The 17,515-nt window shown below is 43.2% G+C and overlaps 1 protein-coding gene across 4 annotated transcripts in view; it reads right to left on the bottom strand.

Moving 5' to 3' along the window:
* Positions 1 to 931: 931 nt before the first annotated feature.
* Positions 932 to 17,515, bottom strand: part of PTPRH (protein tyrosine phosphatase receptor type H) — a 723,213-nt gene continuing 706,629 nt past the window's right edge. For all 4 annotated transcript variants that reach the window (XM_086930309.1, XM_086930310.1, XM_086930312.1 and 1 more), the window contains one exon: positions 932 to 3,555. In XM_086930309.1, coding sequence (XP_086786435.1) covers positions 3,397 to 3,555 — 159 coding nt within the window. In that variant the 3' untranslated portion in view covers positions 932 to 3,396. The remainder of the gene's footprint in view (positions 3,556 to 17,515) is intronic.

Raw genomic sequence — 17,515 nt, 5'->3', positions numbered from 1 at the left:
GTAAGTGAGGCCACCTCTGCCAGGATAGGACCCGCTGGTCACAGCAGATGCTATTTGGGAGTACATTTTTTTCCGGATCCAGAACTCTGCATGTGGATTTTGACCTATTAATTACAGGTGTGCATGCTATTCCTCAAAAAAGTAGGATATTTGGAATTCAGTGTGGTTGCAGTTGTTACATCTGGTCACACTGTATACCCACACCTAAATTAAGCCCACTCATGATTTTCTGAGCCATTGTGATTTTTGGATATAGCAATACCAAAAGCTCTGGGAGGTGTTCAAAGGATAAGAGTAGTCAGGGCTGTATGTGCTACTCATTTCTGCAGCCTAGAAGCAATATTTTGGGTTAGGACTGTGTACAAAGTGAAAGAACAGTCATTACTTTGGAGTTTTGTGTGGTCTGATAAGAACAACGAAAATGGTCATTGCAAGAAAGACGATAATTTCATTTTCAAAACAAGGTGTTCCTCGTTGCCTTGATGTAGCAAAAGCGAACACATGTTTAGTGTTGAATGTGCTAGGATTAACAATGCTTAGCAGCCCAAGGGAAAGACTGGCTAGTGTGAGGATCATCCATGATTAGTGTTCCTCGTTGCTGTGATCTCACAGAAAATGTCAAAAAATTAGTTAGTGCAGAAAAAGTAAGGATTGTGGACACTTGATAGAGGAAGTGAAAGAGTTACTCCTCATTTTTGTGTCACACACAAGGGAATAAGTGGTTAGTGTCCACAGCTTGAGGATAGTATGCACTGTGCACTCCTCTCCTATTTGCTCTCAAAGAAGAAGTAAGGAATGTATTAGTGTGGAAAGAGTGACGATTAGCAGCACTGAGCAAAACTGAAGGACGGGCTGGTGTACAAAAAGTGAGGGTTGTTTGCTGGGATCTCCTGGCTGCTAGTAGTTCAATGAATAGTCCGCACACACATGCTAATTTCTGAATTATTTTAGGATTTAATAAATTAACACAGTGGCTTACTTATATTTACAAAAGCTGTTTATGAGTAAACAGATGTTTCCTATGATTCGTACGAAAAAGGCATTTGAAGGCACTTATAAAGGAACAAACAATCTTTGTAGAAAAAATTACATTTCATACACAAATTCCTACATATTCATTCTGTTTCTAAGGATTTAAAGTTGTGCAATCGACACAAAGGCATAATTTCCCTGCACTCAATTTGCTTATACTTCAGGAGAGGAAGGCACCAGGGGAATGAGTTAAAAAATATAATAAAATGTTCCCTGCTCAGGAACACTTCAAGTACCGGCGCTGTACCGCAGAGGAAGACTCATGCAAGTCCTGTTTTCTTGATCATTGTTATCCTTTCAGGCAGCAGCCATGCCTTTCTGTATCAGCATTGTTGGTGCTCAATGGCGATGAGACATGGTCTAGTGGTTAAGTTGTTGATGATAGAACAAACAAACTTGCCCGGATTTCCGAAACTGTGTTCCCCATTTAACCAAAATATGTGATCCTGTGCACATCTCTTATTCTTCATTTGCCTCTCAAATACCGGGACAAGTGTGGAGAGCAAATTTCACAAGCTCAGTCAGTAAATAGTTTTGGTCGGATCCAGATCAGAAATCTGGCAGTAAGTTTCCCACCAGCATACTTGTTGAGGGTATTCTCAGCACACCTTGTCCAAAACTACACCCTCGTCTCCAGAGTGTAAGCAGGCTGCAGTAAAATATAGCAGTACAATCCAGCAGAAACATACAGTAGTGGGCACTGTGGCTCAAGCGAATAAGAATCCCTGCAGAAGGCACTTACCATCTCTTTAAAAAAAAGTAAACAGTGGCACAAAACGTTTAGTCCCTCACCCATCCTCAATAAATATAATTTTCATTTGCCTCAATATGAAGGCCAGCAGTCATAAATGTGGGAGCACAGTCAGTCATTGTTCCGTTTACTCCTTTTTTCGTTTTTCTCCAGAGAAATAAATGATCTTATACATTAAACTTCAATCTGTTTCAAGTTTTCTGTTACAAAAGAGTACCACTTCACACAAAATATCCCTTCCAGCAGGTTTTCTAAAGTTGGCCACCATACATCCCATTGCACATGAAATCCCCCCCCATGGCCTACTTCCCCAATGAGCACTCCACAACCAACTGAAATGTAAAGGAATGAATACAGCATGAAGTTATTACTTATACAAATAAGCATTCAACTCATTTTTTGTCAATATAGTGATCGAGAAAGATAATATGACATGCAAAGTGGCAGCTCTGCCACTGGAAACCTAAGCAACTTTCAATGGTGCATTCAGTCACTTTTGGCACTCTAAGGCAAGGGGAAATAGTGGGAAGGGGCACTGGTGGGAGACGACACATCAGATTTACAGGACCTCTCCTCCATTCTCCTTCATTTGGGTTCACATAGATGTGCTGTTTCAGCTATCAAAGGCCATTAGTGCAGAGAATGAACTGTACAGAAAAACACCCAAGCTGTTCAGGCCATTGTCAACTTTGGCCAAAGTGATGTTTCCAACTGCCAATATGACTTTAACAACAATTAACCAGATAACCACAAAGGCCAATGGGATATCAACAATGACGAGCATATGCTCGTCACTGTGGTATCATTACTGTGGTATTGGCCATTCTTAATGTTACTCTTTGTTGAAGTCACATTGATGTTGTAACATTCTCCATTGATTAGTGTTGATATTAATCAATGGAGAATGTTACAACATCAATGTGACTTCAACAAAGACTACTGTAACATTAAGAATGGCCGATACCATAGTAATGATCTTCAGTGTTGGCAACAATAGCCAATGTGAGAATAGGAACAAAGCTTGAGGTAACATCAGAAAAGTACATCTTTGGCTAACAACATCAACCAGATAATAAAGAGGAGTAAAAAATGGACTATGCATTTTTCAGAAGAAGCTGAAATAAAGTCCTGCACCAATATGCACATTGAAGATACGCCATGAGAATTTAAAAATAGATAATAAAATAGCAGGATAGTACAGGCTTAGCTCAGGTGACTATTGGTGAAGAGAAAGAACACATTGCACAATTCTCAGGGAACCTGCTGGTTATCGGGGAACTGCAGCCGTACCAATGACCTGCATCGGATTCAGTGCAATTTTATTTTTGATAGCGAGCGATAGGGGACCCATAGAGAAAGAGAAGGTTGGGTGACATGGAATCTGCATCGAAGAAAAGCGTTCTTCATGGCGAACAACTTTCATGCTACTTAACAAGGGTGAGAATGTTTGGTATCCTGTGTCCTGCTTCACAGAAAAGCTCAGTTTGGGCGAGGGACTGCCATGTATTTGGAGGAGAGGTGCAGGCTGCAGAGGGAAGAGGATCCATAATATTTTGGACCCTAAGTGCCGGTTTGGTTCAGCTGCTTCATCTCCATATGATGTTTCCTTCCTCTTAAGCCATTCTACCATTTGAATTTCCATAATGTTTGACAGCGCCGACATTCTCATAGATCAGGTCACCAGCCATCTGGTTCTCATATATGTTCTCAGTTGAGACATGCGGCTTTTGGATCACATCAAGCATGCACTGATTAAGGAAGATATACTGGGACTGCGGAGAAAAAAAATAAAGTACCAATCAACAATAGATTACTTCAACATAAACAAATAGAACATTCCTAAACCATGACTACCTATCAAAGGTTAGTTTTTAACTAAAGGGGCTGAGATTTATCCACCATTCACGGGATCAGTAGAAATGGAGAATCAGCTTTGTCTTTTTAATATTTATTGGTCAAAAGTAATATACATGATTAGTTAGAAACAGCCAGTTGAAAGGGTATGGTTCGTGAAGTCTGCCGTTCAGTTCTTTGTATGTTACGTTATGGGAATAGCATCAGAGGTAACAGAATAAAACACCTGAACATATGCACCTTTAAGTAGAGATATATCACAGAAGGTAGAGAGGATATATACATTCAAAATTATACATAAACACACAAATATATACACACACATATATACACATATATATATACATATATAATATATACATTTTCACAATTGTCTGGAAAGTTTAACGGTGAATTGTCAAGCGAGGGGCTGAGAAAAAGAGGGGGGGTCCAAAAACCTTATTTCCCATGCATTTTCTATGGGGATTTTGCGAGTTTCAGACACAGCTACAGTCCGAACCGCTGAACAGAATTACACCAAACTTGACAGAAAGCTAGATTTTCTTCCGCAGATTTAGCTTTTTGTGATTTGGGGTGAATCTGTTTAGCAGTTTGAGTTTTTAAGGGAATACAAATATAGATATCTAGGGATGCGTATCCGCAGGTACCTAAAACCTCACACACCATAACCCCGCCGTGCAAGGCTAAAGGATGTGCGCTGCATGGGGTTGGGTGAGGGTTGGTCGCAGGGTATGGATTCAGGCAAGGCCATGCAACCAAGTACGCTGTACACAGCCAAAGGCCATGTTGGTTGGGTTAACTTATGGTAATTATATATTACTTTACGTAAAAAAACATAGAAATTAACTTAAAAAAACAAAGGTTACACTGACATTATAGTTAGATTGATGTTTTACACACACATAAGCATAGGAATTCAGCAGTTATACTTATAGGTATACTATATGAAGAAACTATAACTCATGCTGCTAAGTAACATTAGGCCAAGAGTTATAGTTTCTTAACATAAGTATAACTATAAGTATAACTATAACGGCTGAATTTCTATAGTTTTTTGTGGGTAAAACATCAACCTAACTATATCGTCCCCGTAACCTTGAACCACACTTTTTTTTTAACACCCCCACCCCCTCCCTACCCCGACCTGGTGGGCTGGGTCTCGGGGGGAAGGGAGCTATAGATAAATAGGGGGGGATGGCATGCATGGCCCCCCTCCCCAAGTCGATATCGGCCCTAGTGACCCCCATCCCCCCGGGCCTGGCCTTTAAAAAAGAAGTGGGAGGGAGGCATAAGCTCCTCCTTCCCGGGCTAATTTCCGCCCGGGGACCCATCAGCCATATATAGAATGGGGAGGGGGGCCGTGTAGCCCTCCTCCCTTCGCCGTTAACAGGCCTGGGGACCCCATCCCCCAGGGCCCGCTCATATGCTATGTCTCGAGGTGCCTACACCCGGGACATAGCAGAGCCCTGTTTGCTCTCGCTTGGCAGGAGCAATTTCAAAACTTCCACCACGTGGGAGCAAACACCAAGTCCACTACGAGCAGGCAGGAGCATGAAAAATGCTCCCGCTCGCTGGGAGCTGACCTTTCATCTGTTGCCCTGCCTGCACTGAAGTGGGCAGTAAAACTGATTAAAAGATTATTCCACCCACAGTCAGCAACATCTTTAGCTGCTTATGAGGTCCGTAGCAAGTTTCATACTGGTGCAGGTGGGACTCTTGGTGGCGTTACCCTTTTTAATCCTTCCATAAAGGCTTTAATCACTGGTACTCTGAATAGAGATAAGTGTTGTCTGTTTTGTAAGTATGCAGCTACTGATAGATGTAAGCAAATGGATGTATAGGCTAATCCAGATTGCTGTAAATGTAACAAATAACAGATGATGTTTTGTGCAAGAGGATTGATATTGTTATTGTTACAATGGATAACAAGCTGTTTCCATTTTGCTGCATAATATGCCCTAATAGTAGGTTTTCTAGCCTCTTTTTAGGATATTCATACAATCTGGTGGTAATTGTTAATAACCAAATTCTATGACTTCAGGAGCCAGATCGCCAGGTTGAATTCTTTGGGATTTGGATTCCTGATTTCTCCATGGCTCTGAGTGAGGAGACTGGGGGTGAGATGCAGCTTTTGGTGTGGAACTACTGACAGCTCCAACAGGGTGGTGAACCAAGGTTGACATTCCCAAGTGGGAGCTATGAGAATCAGTCTGAGAGATGTTTGCCTAAGCTTCTGAACTACCAGCAGAATGAGTAGGAGAGGAGGAAAAGCATGGGGAAATATCCCTGACCAGTTCATCCATAGGGCATTGCCTTTGGATAGCGGGTGTGGGAACCTGGAGGTGAAGCTTGGGCATTTTGCGTTTTGTGCTGTGGCAAACAGGTCTATGTGAGAAAATCTCCATTCCTGAAAGTAGGAGAAGAGAATTTGGGGATTAAGTCTCCACTCGTGGATTTGCTGCCTCTGTCTGCGGAAAAGGTCTGTAATCTGATTGTTTACTCCTGGTAAATGCTCTGCCAGGAAATAAATCTTGTGTTGTGTAGCCCATTTCCAAATGGCTTGTGCTAGGTGTGACAGTTGGAAAAGGGTATGCCCCCCGTTTCTGTGTATAATACATAGCTGTCATGTTGTCCGTGTGGACCAGGACAGGTTTGCCTATGAGGTGACTTTGAAAAGCTTTGAGCGTTAGAAATACTGCTAGTAGTTCTAGGTGATTTATATGTAGACTTTTGTACTTTAGAATGCACAACCCTTGGATTGTGTAGGTGAGCCCCCCAACCAGTGAGCAGTGAGCAATGGTCTGCTGTTCGACAGTCTGTGGAACAGAGTCGATGAAGGGCTGCCCTTTGGATATATTTTGTGGGTTCCACCACTGCAGAGAGTGATGGGTGCGGCCATCTATCAACACTAGATTGGTAAACTGACCCTGCGACTGGCTCCACTGACTTGCTAAGCATTCTTGAAGTGGAAGCATGTGACGTCTTGCATGGGGAAAAATCACGATGCAAGAGGCCATCATTCCTAGCAGTTGCATGAAGACTTTTGCTGGTAATGATTGGTTAGACTGAAACTGAGTGAAAAAGGACTGAATACTGAAAATTCTGGGTGCATTGGGAGAGGCTAGAGCTCATTGAGTGTCTATGGTGGCTCCCAGATAGGCTTGTGTGTTGGAAGGTTGCAGATGAGACTTCAATGCGTTCACTGTAAACCTTAGTTGGTGTAGGCAGTGAATTGTGGTATGACTGTATTGCAGACACTTTTGGTAAAGTGCTGGCTTTGATGAGCCAGTTGTCCAGGTACGGGATGACATGGATGTGCTGTCTTCTCAGATGAGCCACAACTACTGACAGGCATTTGATAAATGCAGTGCTGACTCCAAACGGTAGTACTTTGAATTGGTAATGATGACCCTCTATTATAAATCTGAGATATTTGCGATGAGCTGGATGAACTGGAATGTGGTAATATGCGTCCTTCAAGTCTAGACTAGACAAAAAGTCGCCCTGCTGTAGTAGTGGGAGCACTTGTTGAACTGTCACCATGTGGAAATGTTGTGACAGTATGTAGTGGTTTAGTTCTCTGAGGTCCAGAATAGGTCTCAAGGAGCCGTCCTTTTTGGGAATAAAAAAATTCAGGGAGTACACGCCCGACCCTTGATATTGTAAAGGTACAGGCTCTATGGCTCTTTTTAGTTTTAGCAAGAGAGACTGGATTCCTGTTTGAGCAGGTCTAAATCTTCTGGTGACATTTTGTGAGAACAAGGTGGAGTGTTTGGAGAATTGGTGGTAAGCTCCAGGCAATAACCATGTTGGATAATTCCTAACACCCATTTGTCTGTAGTTATGGATTGCCAAATGGGAAGGAATAGTAGAAGATGTCCCCCGACATGTGTTAAATGAACCACATGTGCCTCCTAAGTAACACACTAGTGTTAATCTCTCTAGCTTCGGTGTCAGCAGCATCTAAAGCACACCTAATAGAGGAATTGGAGATGACCTTTCCTTCTTTCAGTAAATCTTGAGCTTTAGCATTGTGCTCATCTGGGAGATATTGGGGCAATTGCTCCATTTCATCCTAGTGCGCTCTATCATACCCGGCTAATAGGGCCTGGGTGTTGGCAATGCACCAATGATTCGCCACCTGGGCGGCTACTCTTTTACCAGAATCGTCTAATAATTTTGACTCTTTGTCTGGAGGGGTGGCATCCCCAGAGGTTTGTGAATTGGCCCGTTTACGGACATTAGTGACAACTAGAGAGTCTAGTGGTAACTGTCCCTTAATAGAGACTGAATCAGAGGGAGCAGGCTTATATTGTCTATTCTGGGAGTGAGAATACAAGCATGAACAGGGTCTTTGAATATATCACCTTTGAACATAGGGAGAGTGTGGCTAGATCTGTGTGTGCATCAAGGTTTCAAACAAGAAATTTTCTTCTAGGGATTCTTTGTGTAATTGTACCCTGTGATTTTCTGCAGCTCTTGCAAGTAATTCAGAATACCCTACATTGTCACCAGGAGTGGAAGGCTTTGAGGGTAAAGGTCTGGGTCATTGTCTGTAGGTGAATCAGTGTTGTAGTCTTTCCAGGGATCCACAGGTACAGGATTATTGCCATCATCTCCATCATCACCGTCATCAGGTTGTGGTGATGGAGAATTAGTTGGTGTGATAAGTGAATGTTCTAATGGTGGAGAAGGTGGTGTTGGGAAACGTGGTGAAGGAGGAGGAAGAGAGGGGTTGGTACTGACATTCTTTCTCTTCAAAGGAACGGTATATTGTATGTCCTCTGACTCGGGTTTGCGCTTCTGAGGTGGTTTAGTAAAAGACCTCCTGTATCAGGATTAATGTAAAGTTCCTTTTGTTTTGGGTCCGATTTGGGAGGTGGGATGTCAAAAATCTGATCCTGCAGCTTCGGAGGAACATTTTTTGATTTTGGCACTGAGGATTTGGGTGCCGGGGTGGAATTACTTTTCAGCGAGGAAGGTTTCTAAGCCATTTTTTATTTTGGCATCAGGGATTTCGCCCCCGAAGCACTCTTCGGCTTCGAGCCCAAAGGTTTTCGCTCGGTGCCTGACTTTGGTTGACTCGATCCCGCACCGTAAGGCTTAGCGACGTGTTTCAGTGCGGAGCCGGGAGGCGGGCGTCAGAAACATCTTCTCGGTGCCGACCGTGGCCCGAAGGCAGGGGTGGAACAGAAGCCTTTTGCTTGTTCTGAATTGGATTTTGGGGCAAGGGGTGTTCAGTACTCACGGGATGTTGACCTTGAAGTATGTCGTTTTCTATCTCGGAGTCCGATTTCGGAATAGAAACATGTTCTTCCTGCTCTTCTTCAGCCCCTTGCACATCAAATTCCTCTTGCTTGGATCCTTCACCGAAGATGTCTGGCGTGTATTTGATGTTCTGGCTTTGCATTTCCCGCCGTTGAGCCTGACCATTGCTGAGCATTTTCTTCGATTGAAACGATCTGCACAAGTTGTAGTCAAGTTCGTTGTGCTCCGGAGATAAGCATAAGTTGCACACTTCGTTTGAGTCAGTGTGCGGATACTTCGCGTGACACCGAGGACAGAATTTGAATGGAGTCTGATCCATCGACTGCGAAGTATCGAAATAGAGATTTTCTTCGACTGATAAGGTAAGCGGAGAACTGGGATACACGTCCGAAACAATACTGACGTGAGTAGAGTGGATTGCGCACCAAGGGGAACCCGAAGAATGGTTTCAAACCAGAGCGCAGCAATACAAGCCCAAAACCGAAAAAAAACAACTTGCAAACATCCAGACCCAACACCAACACTAGATGGCAGGAGTATGCAAAGCATGTTACCTACAGCTCACATATCTAAAAAATAAAGCTGTTGCCTAGCCAGGATATCCACACAATCATGTTTAGTAAAAGAGTGCGGAGCTGACCAGGCAGCTTCTTTCCAGATGTCAGCTATTGGTCTGTTCCTTAAAAAGCCATAAAAGCCCCTTTCTTGCGTGTGGAATGGGGTCTGGGAGAGACGGGTAGGGATCTTTTTGCTTTATCATGGCAAAGCCTGGTTACACAGTACCGGCTTTGGAAATGGCATGCCTTTATGTGGTTTGGAGTAGGGCACAAAGAGTTGTGTTTTACGAAAAGGTTTTGTTCTATCCACATATTACATTAACACTCTTTTGACACCCAGGGCATGAAAGGCACATTTGGCTACAGACCCTGGAAAAAAAACAGGCAACTCAATTGTTAGATTGAGATGACAACTAGAAACCTCCTTTGGGAGAAATATGGAGTTGATTCTAATGACCACCTAGCTGGATAGACTGGGAAGAAAGGCTCCTCTAAGGTGAAAGCGTATATCTAACTTATTAGCCTGAGGGCCACCCTCCTCTAAAACAGAAGCAGGCAAGAGTAAAGGGGCTCAAAAGGAGGGGCCATGAGTCTAGATAATATGATGTTAGGATTCCATACTGAGGATGGGCGCATCTGTGGTGGGATAGCCAGCTTAAGGCCTTCCATAAAGGCCTTAACGGCTAGAAGAGCAAAGTGTGCTGCCTATTCTGTAGGTAAGCAGCTACAGCAGCCAAAAGTAATCGAATGGCGATGTAGGCAAAGCATTAATGTTGAAGGTGAAGAAGAGAATGGAAAACTTCTTGTACTAACAGTGGTAGGATTGTTGTGTTTTGGAAAGCAAGAGTGCACAAACAGCTCAAAGGTCTACGTACTTCACATAGAATGGACATACATTCCTGTGATAGGTTAGAGTAACCAAACTCTAAGAACGCAGGAGCCATATCGCGAGATTAACCTGATGAAAATTGGGGTGTTGGAGGGTACCGTGATTATTGCTTGAGAAAGTCTGACCTGTGTGGAAGCTACTTGTGAGGAACTATAGAGAGTTCCAACAGAGTGGAGTACTAAGGCTGGTGCACCCAGGTTGGGGCTAACTAGGATGATGAGGTTAAGTGTTGTCTGCCGCAGCTTGCAAACAGTGAATGGTAGGAGCGGGAGAGGCAGAAATGCATTTCTATGGGGTTTTTTTTGTTAATGAAAAATATGACTTTATTGCTTCACTATCTTGGCCCCTCGCGGGCAGCCAAACAACACCCACAGTGAATATCCGACAGATGTGCATGGTGTGGTGTTAGACACAGGGCATGGCGATGGTGTGGGGTTGGGCCCGGGGCCCTGGGCCCAACCCTGCAACCACACATGGCCAATAACCGTGCACAGTGTGGGGTTGAGTGCATTGCCTGCAGTCAGGTACTGCGCCCAACCTCCTGCAGGTGGCCAAACTTCACGAACACAGCTTACAAAATTTTTGTTTTGGTCATTTTCCCTGTTCACCTGGATCCCTGCTGGAAGTCCCAACGGCAACACCCTCAAATTATTATCAATTGTTTTAATAGCCCACAGGGGCTAGAGTACTTAAGTGCTCCAACCCCCTCCTCCCCTGCTGGCTGTGGCGACAGGGCAGCCACGCAAACCTGCTTCAGTACGGAAATAGAAAATGATAATAAGATTGTATTATCATTTTATTTTTCCTTTTTCCACTGCTCAAAGAGCAATGAGCAGTGAGGCAGCGCCCCTCCGCCCTAGCGGAGGAGCCGCCACTATATAGATATAGATATATATATGTTGGACGTGGCCGTTTTTGCAGGGTCATCCCTGAACTTTTTGCCTTCCTCCTGTATTTTTTCTGACCTGTTGTTGACTTTTTTATGACTCTGGGCACTTTACCACTGCTGATCAGTGCTAAAGTGCATATGCTCTCCCTATTGTAAAATGATGTATGGATTGGTGACTCCATGATTGGCTGGTTTGGTTTACTTGTTAGACCCTTGAACAGTGCACTGAGTGTGCCATGGGCTTGTATATCAAATGCTGCTGGTGGGCTTGCAGCACTGGTTGTGCCACCCACAGAAGCAACCTGTGAAAGTGTGTCTCAGGTCTGCCATTGCAGAGCCTGTGTGCAGTCTGGTACTGCCATGTTGACTGGGCAAGTGCACCCACTTGCCAGTCCCTAAACCTTCCATTTTCTGCATATTTGTCACCCCTATGGTAGGCCCAAGGGCAGTGCGCATTGTAGGTAAAAGGTAGCACATGCCCTGGTGTGTGTGGCATGTCCTAATTGTGAAAAACAGTCATTTTCGTTTTTCATTATTGCAAGGCTACCTGCTCCCCATAGGCCAGAACGGGCAGTTTGAGTATAACATCTTATAATCCTAACTGACTCAGGGAACTAGGTAGAAATTCGGGTTTAGTGTGCCCAAACTCAGAATGATAAATCCATCTTTTAGTGAAGTTAGTTTTAACATTCTGTGTTTGAAAATACCACTTTTAGAAAGTAGCTATTTTCTTGCCTAACTATCCAAGCCTGCCTCTGCTAGGCTGTGTATTCCTTGTATAGAGTTTGAGTGACAGGGGCTGGGGGACAGGGTGAGTCAGCACAGGGCTGAATAGAGCTATTGGCATGTAGATGGGTGGTAGGAGTAGCACCTGGAACCTTAATAGGGCTGTGCCTGCCTTCCGCAATGCTGGCTCCACCTCCCTGGCCCACACTGTCAAAGGAAAGAATGAGTCTTGTCAACAAAGTGCTCCAGGACTGCACATAACTGGTTTGGACTGGGTACAGGACCCTCTGCCTTCAAAGGACAAAGAATTTGCCAGTATAAATATTGGGACTCAGACCCAAGTACTTAAGATCACTTTAGGGAAACAAGAAGAACCTTTGCCTAAGCTGAGTGCTGTTTGGGGGATTGGCCTGCAGTGGTTGCCTGACTGCCAAAGACAGGAGAAATGACTTTTTGCTACTTTCAAATCAACTTGTAAAGGATCTCCAGGGGCTTGCTGAAGTCTCATGGATAACAGACTTCAACACCCAACTCCCCTGCCTTACCTTGCTGGGAATTGAAGTGCCTGCTGTTGAGCTGGGCCTTCTGAGAGACTTCGTGTGGCTGGGAGCTGGAAGAGCAACTCATGGCGAAGAAACATGTCGCCGCCGCAGCCGTTGTCGTCGCATCACCGGAGAAGAGTGTTGCCGTTGCAACAGACGCCATCGCATCACCGGAGAAGCGTGTTGCCACTGTCGCCATTGCATCACCCGAAGCGCCTTGCATCGCCGGAGAAGAGTGTCGCCGTCGCATCACCAGAGAAGTGTGTATCAGGGCCTCTCGTGGCTCAAAAGAATCATTGAGTCGCCGCAAGGCCATCAGGCTTGCACGCATCATTGTTGCATCAAGAAGAAGACGCCATTTTGTTTCATTGCACCAGATCTTCATTGCATCACGGCGCTGCTGGTCGCATCGCCACGGAAGCCCAGTAAACAACCGACGCATCATCCCTCCCCGCAGGGACGCATCACCTCCCCCCTCAGAGAAGACCCAACGCATCCCCTACACAGCAGTAGGGACCCAACTCATCACTGTTCTTGCGTGTAAGGAACCAACGCATCACCTTTTCTGCAACACTTTCGCATTACGCATCCAAAGGTACATTGAACGCATTGAGTCGGATTTTACGTCTAAAGAGAACTAAGCTATTTCTACCAGTTTTAAGTACAGTATTGTGGATTTTTGTCATTTGTGGTCTTGTGTTAAGTCTATATAAAAATACTTATTTTTATACTACAACTTGTGTGGTGTACATCTGTAGTGTTGTCACTGGGATACTGTATGTGTTCACAAATGCTTTACACACTGCCTCAGAGATAAGCCTGTCTGCTCGTGCCAAGCTACCAAGGGGGTTAGCAGGGGTTATTTTGGGAGTGTACCCCCTTACCCTGACTAGACGCAAGGTTCCCTATTTGGTCAAAGGTACCTACCACTGCCAAATAGAGAACCCCCAAATCAAACTATATATATAATCTCGCCAACTATGTCTGATTACAAAAATGTAACTTTGAAAGCTGAAAGAAAATGGCAGCTACTATATGTCAAATCAGAAAAAGTTAAATGTGGGTTAACAGTTTAGTCTATTTTTTCATGGAAACAAACAAGGGATCTTTGCACTCTGTTATTTTAAATAGACAGTCTAGACGGTGGAACTCTATGGTCCAGTTGAAGGCATTCGCCGAAACGCGTCAACCGTCCTGTTGTTTTTTGCACATGGTGTTAGAGAAAAAATAAAAATAATTTAAAAAGACTTGTCGTGGAGTCCCTCTGTGCCATGGATACTCTGGTGGGGGACCTTGCCGAGTTGTTCTGAAGATATATATATATGTATCACCAACGTAACCACTCCAATCCTGAGCAATTAAGAGGACACAGTGTGGAGTTTCGGGGAGCCCATTTTATTCACAGATTTGGCATAATGCATTTCGTTGGAAAGCCGCCTTCCTCAGATGCCGCTTACACAGGGTTACACTTTCAGCCTTCTTTAGATGTTCAAAGGCTCTCCCATTGGTGGGAGTTTAAGCAGACCCCACCTAATTGCTGTCAGCTGTGGTCCGGTGTTGGAGACCACTGTTCCCAGCATTCATCATTCCGGTAAGTATCGCTGGTGGGGCCAAATTCTGCTCATAGTGAGCACTGTTGTGCCTTGTAAAGGACGGGGCTCAATGTCCGCTGAATAACCCTGAAATTCAAGTGTTATGAGCCCCTCAAGTCCCCAACACCCAAGCCCCAATTGCAAAGCAAACCGAGCCTCAAACCAACGATGAAGTCATCCTTATATATATGTGTATATACATATATATCGAAGAAGAACTTAGATGGCGTGCTTCTGCCGCTTTTCACAGCGGGCGCTTGACAGGGTCGCCAAACCTCGAAATTTTCACATTCCTGCCGTATTATACGTATCCTGAAACACCAGAGTCAAGGCCCAAGTTCAATATTCAGTGCTAAGGTTTATTTGGCAAAACAAACAACCCCTACGCGTTTCGAGGTAAGCCTACCTCTTGCTCGCGGGTGGAGTACAGGTAAACCCACCAAACTTTTAAAGTGATACACACCTATTCTTACCATACCACGTGGTAATAGAAATCAAAAACATACTAACAGAGCTACAATGTTGCGACTGCCAGGTGTTTGTCGACTGCAAATAAAGGTAAATAATACAGTCCAAGTTTTCTGATATTCAAAACATGATAATTGAAAATACAGAAAAAACAGAAGAATCGCCACTTATTTGTATATAATGAAGAAACAAATCTCCAGCCTACATCGACATCGAGGGTATTGCCCAAGTGGGCATATAGTCATACATTGAATCATAATGTTTACTCAATACTTGTTGAGTTAACGGACCTTCGTAATATTTATATAAGATAACATTGCAGTGTGACAGCAAATCAGCACCTGCAACCGCACGCGTGTGCTTTGGCAAAAGTTTTGTTGGGTACCATTTGTCCCTGTATCTCAATAAACGAAAGTCCTGCAATATTCCCATTGATTGCATGGTAACTTGCTTCTTTGGTGTACGGTATCATGTATAATGTGGACAAAATTCCTCAATTTTCACAATTCCGCCCAAGTGGGCAAAAGCGTCCAACACCTGCAAAAATAAACATGACATTCTGTATTTTCAGCTCGTATGTTTCTGACAACTGATTAATGCTGTGAACGTGCACATTAAAATGATAGATACTATCAAAAGTTTAAGCAATACTACAATAGAAACGGCAGCAAGTTACAAAATAGATAATACATTAAACATGAATGCGCATCGACCAATTAGAGTACACAGATACAGGATTTTTTATATTAATTGCGAAGATGGATTGCTAATTCCTCCCCGAGGTTATGACCAGCGGGGTGAATTGTATTGTATTTAATTATGTATCTGGATTCCAGTTTTCTTAATTCAAGCCAGCGGTTGCCACCCCTTTCCTTGTTTCCTACACAATCCAGTACCACAAATTTTAACAAATTGGGATTTTGGTTATGTTCCAAGGCAAAATGTCTTGCCACTGGGTACTGCTGATTGACATTTTTAATGGCCCTAAGATGTTCAAGCACTCTAAGTTTAGCTTGTTTGGTGGTACAACCGATGTAAAATTTCTCGCAGGGACAATGTAACGCGTATATAGCGTACTCTGTTGTGCAACTCAGATGTTTGATAATTTTGTGTTCCTCCTGTTCTGATGAAAGTTTAATAGATTTACAGTTTTTACTAAATCTACAAGCTTTACATCTCTTACAAGGAAAAAATCCTTGTATCGCATTAGATTTGGGGCTTTCTTTGATAAGTGTGGTACTTAACATGTCTCTGAGTGATTTAGCTTTTTTGTATGTTATTGATGGGGTATCACCAATTATTTCCTGCAGATCTTTGTCCAATCTAAGGACGTCCCAGAATTTTTTCATGCTTCGTCTTACATCCCATGATTGGCAATCATAATGGGTTATGAAGCGAATGGTGTCAACTTTCTGACGCTCTTTTGGGATCAGGAGATCCCCCCTGTCCATCTGGGCGACCTTAGCTACTGCCTGTTTAATGGTTTTTTTGGAATAGCCCCTTTCAGTGAACCTTTTGATCACCACTTGTTTTTCTTAATCAAGCCAAAGAATTTGAGACAATTATCAATGATAACGGTCTCAACCTTAAATTCACAAGTCAAATGAGCCAAGCACAACTTGAATTCTTAGATGTAAACCTAACAGTTAATGATGTGACCCTTACAAGTTCTCTGTTCCGTAAAAAGACTGCTGGTAACAGTCTCTTGTATGCTGAGAGTTGTCACCCTGCCACACTTATACGCAGTATTCCATTGGGGGAGCTCATTAGGGCCAAAAGAAACTGCAGTACTGTTGACAGCTATGAGAAAGAAAAACAAGTGATGATCAAAAGGTTCACTGAAAGGGGCTATTCCAAAAAAACCATTAAACAGGCAGTAGCTAAGGTCGCCCAGATGGACAGGGGGGATCTCCTGATCCCAAAAGAGCGTCAGAAAGTTGACACCATTCGCTTCATAACCCATTATGATTGCCAATCATGGGATGTAAGACGAAGCATGAAAAAATTCTGGGACGTCCCTAGATTGGACAAAGATCTGCAGGAAATAATTGGTGATACCCCATCAATAACATACAAAAAAGCTAAATCACTCAGAGACATGTTAAGTACCACACTTATCAAAGAAAGCCCCAAATCTAATGCGATACAAGGATTTTTTCCTTGTAAGAGATGTAAAGCTTGTAGATTTAGTAAAAACTGTAAATCTATTAAACTTTCATCAGAACAGGAGGAACACAAAATTATCAAACATCTGAGTTGCACAACAGAATACGCTATATACGCGTTACATTGTCCCTGCGAGAAATTTTACATCGGTTGTACCACCAAACAAGCTAAACTTAGAGTGCTTGAACATCTTAGGGCCATTAAAAATGTCAATCAGCAGTACCCAGTGGCAAGACATTTTGCCTTGGAACATAACCAAAATCCCAATTTGTTCAAATTTGTGGTACTGGATTGTGTAGGAAACAAGGAAAGGGGTGGCAACCGCTGGCTTGAATTAAAATAACTGGAATCCAGATACATAATTAAATACAATACAATTCACCCCGCTGGTCATAACCTCGGGGAGGAATTAGCAATCCATCTTCGCAATTAATATAAAAAATCCTGTATCTGTGTACTCTAATTGGTCGATGTGCATTCATGTTTAATGTATTATCTATTTTGTAACTTGCTGCCGTTTCTATTGTAGTATTGCTTAAACTTTTGATAGTATCTATCATTTTAATGTGCACGTTCACAGCATTAATCAGTTGTCAGAAACATACGAGCTGGAAATACAGAATGTCATGTTTATTTTTGCAGGTGTTGGACGCTTTTGCCCACTTGGGCGGAATTGTGAAAATTGAGGAATTTTGTCCACATTATACATGATACCGTACACCAAAGAAGCAAGTTACCATGCAATGAATGGGAATATTGCAGGACTTTCGTTTATTGAGAT

The sequence above is a fragment of the Lissotriton vulgaris genome, chromosome 7 (assembly GCF_964263255.1).
Source record: "Lissotriton vulgaris chromosome 7, aLisVul1.2, whole genome shotgun sequence".
Taxonomy (NCBI): Eukaryota; Metazoa; Chordata; class Amphibia; order Caudata; family Salamandridae; genus Lissotriton; species Lissotriton vulgaris.
This window is presented reverse-complemented; position numbering and strand designations above follow the sequence as displayed.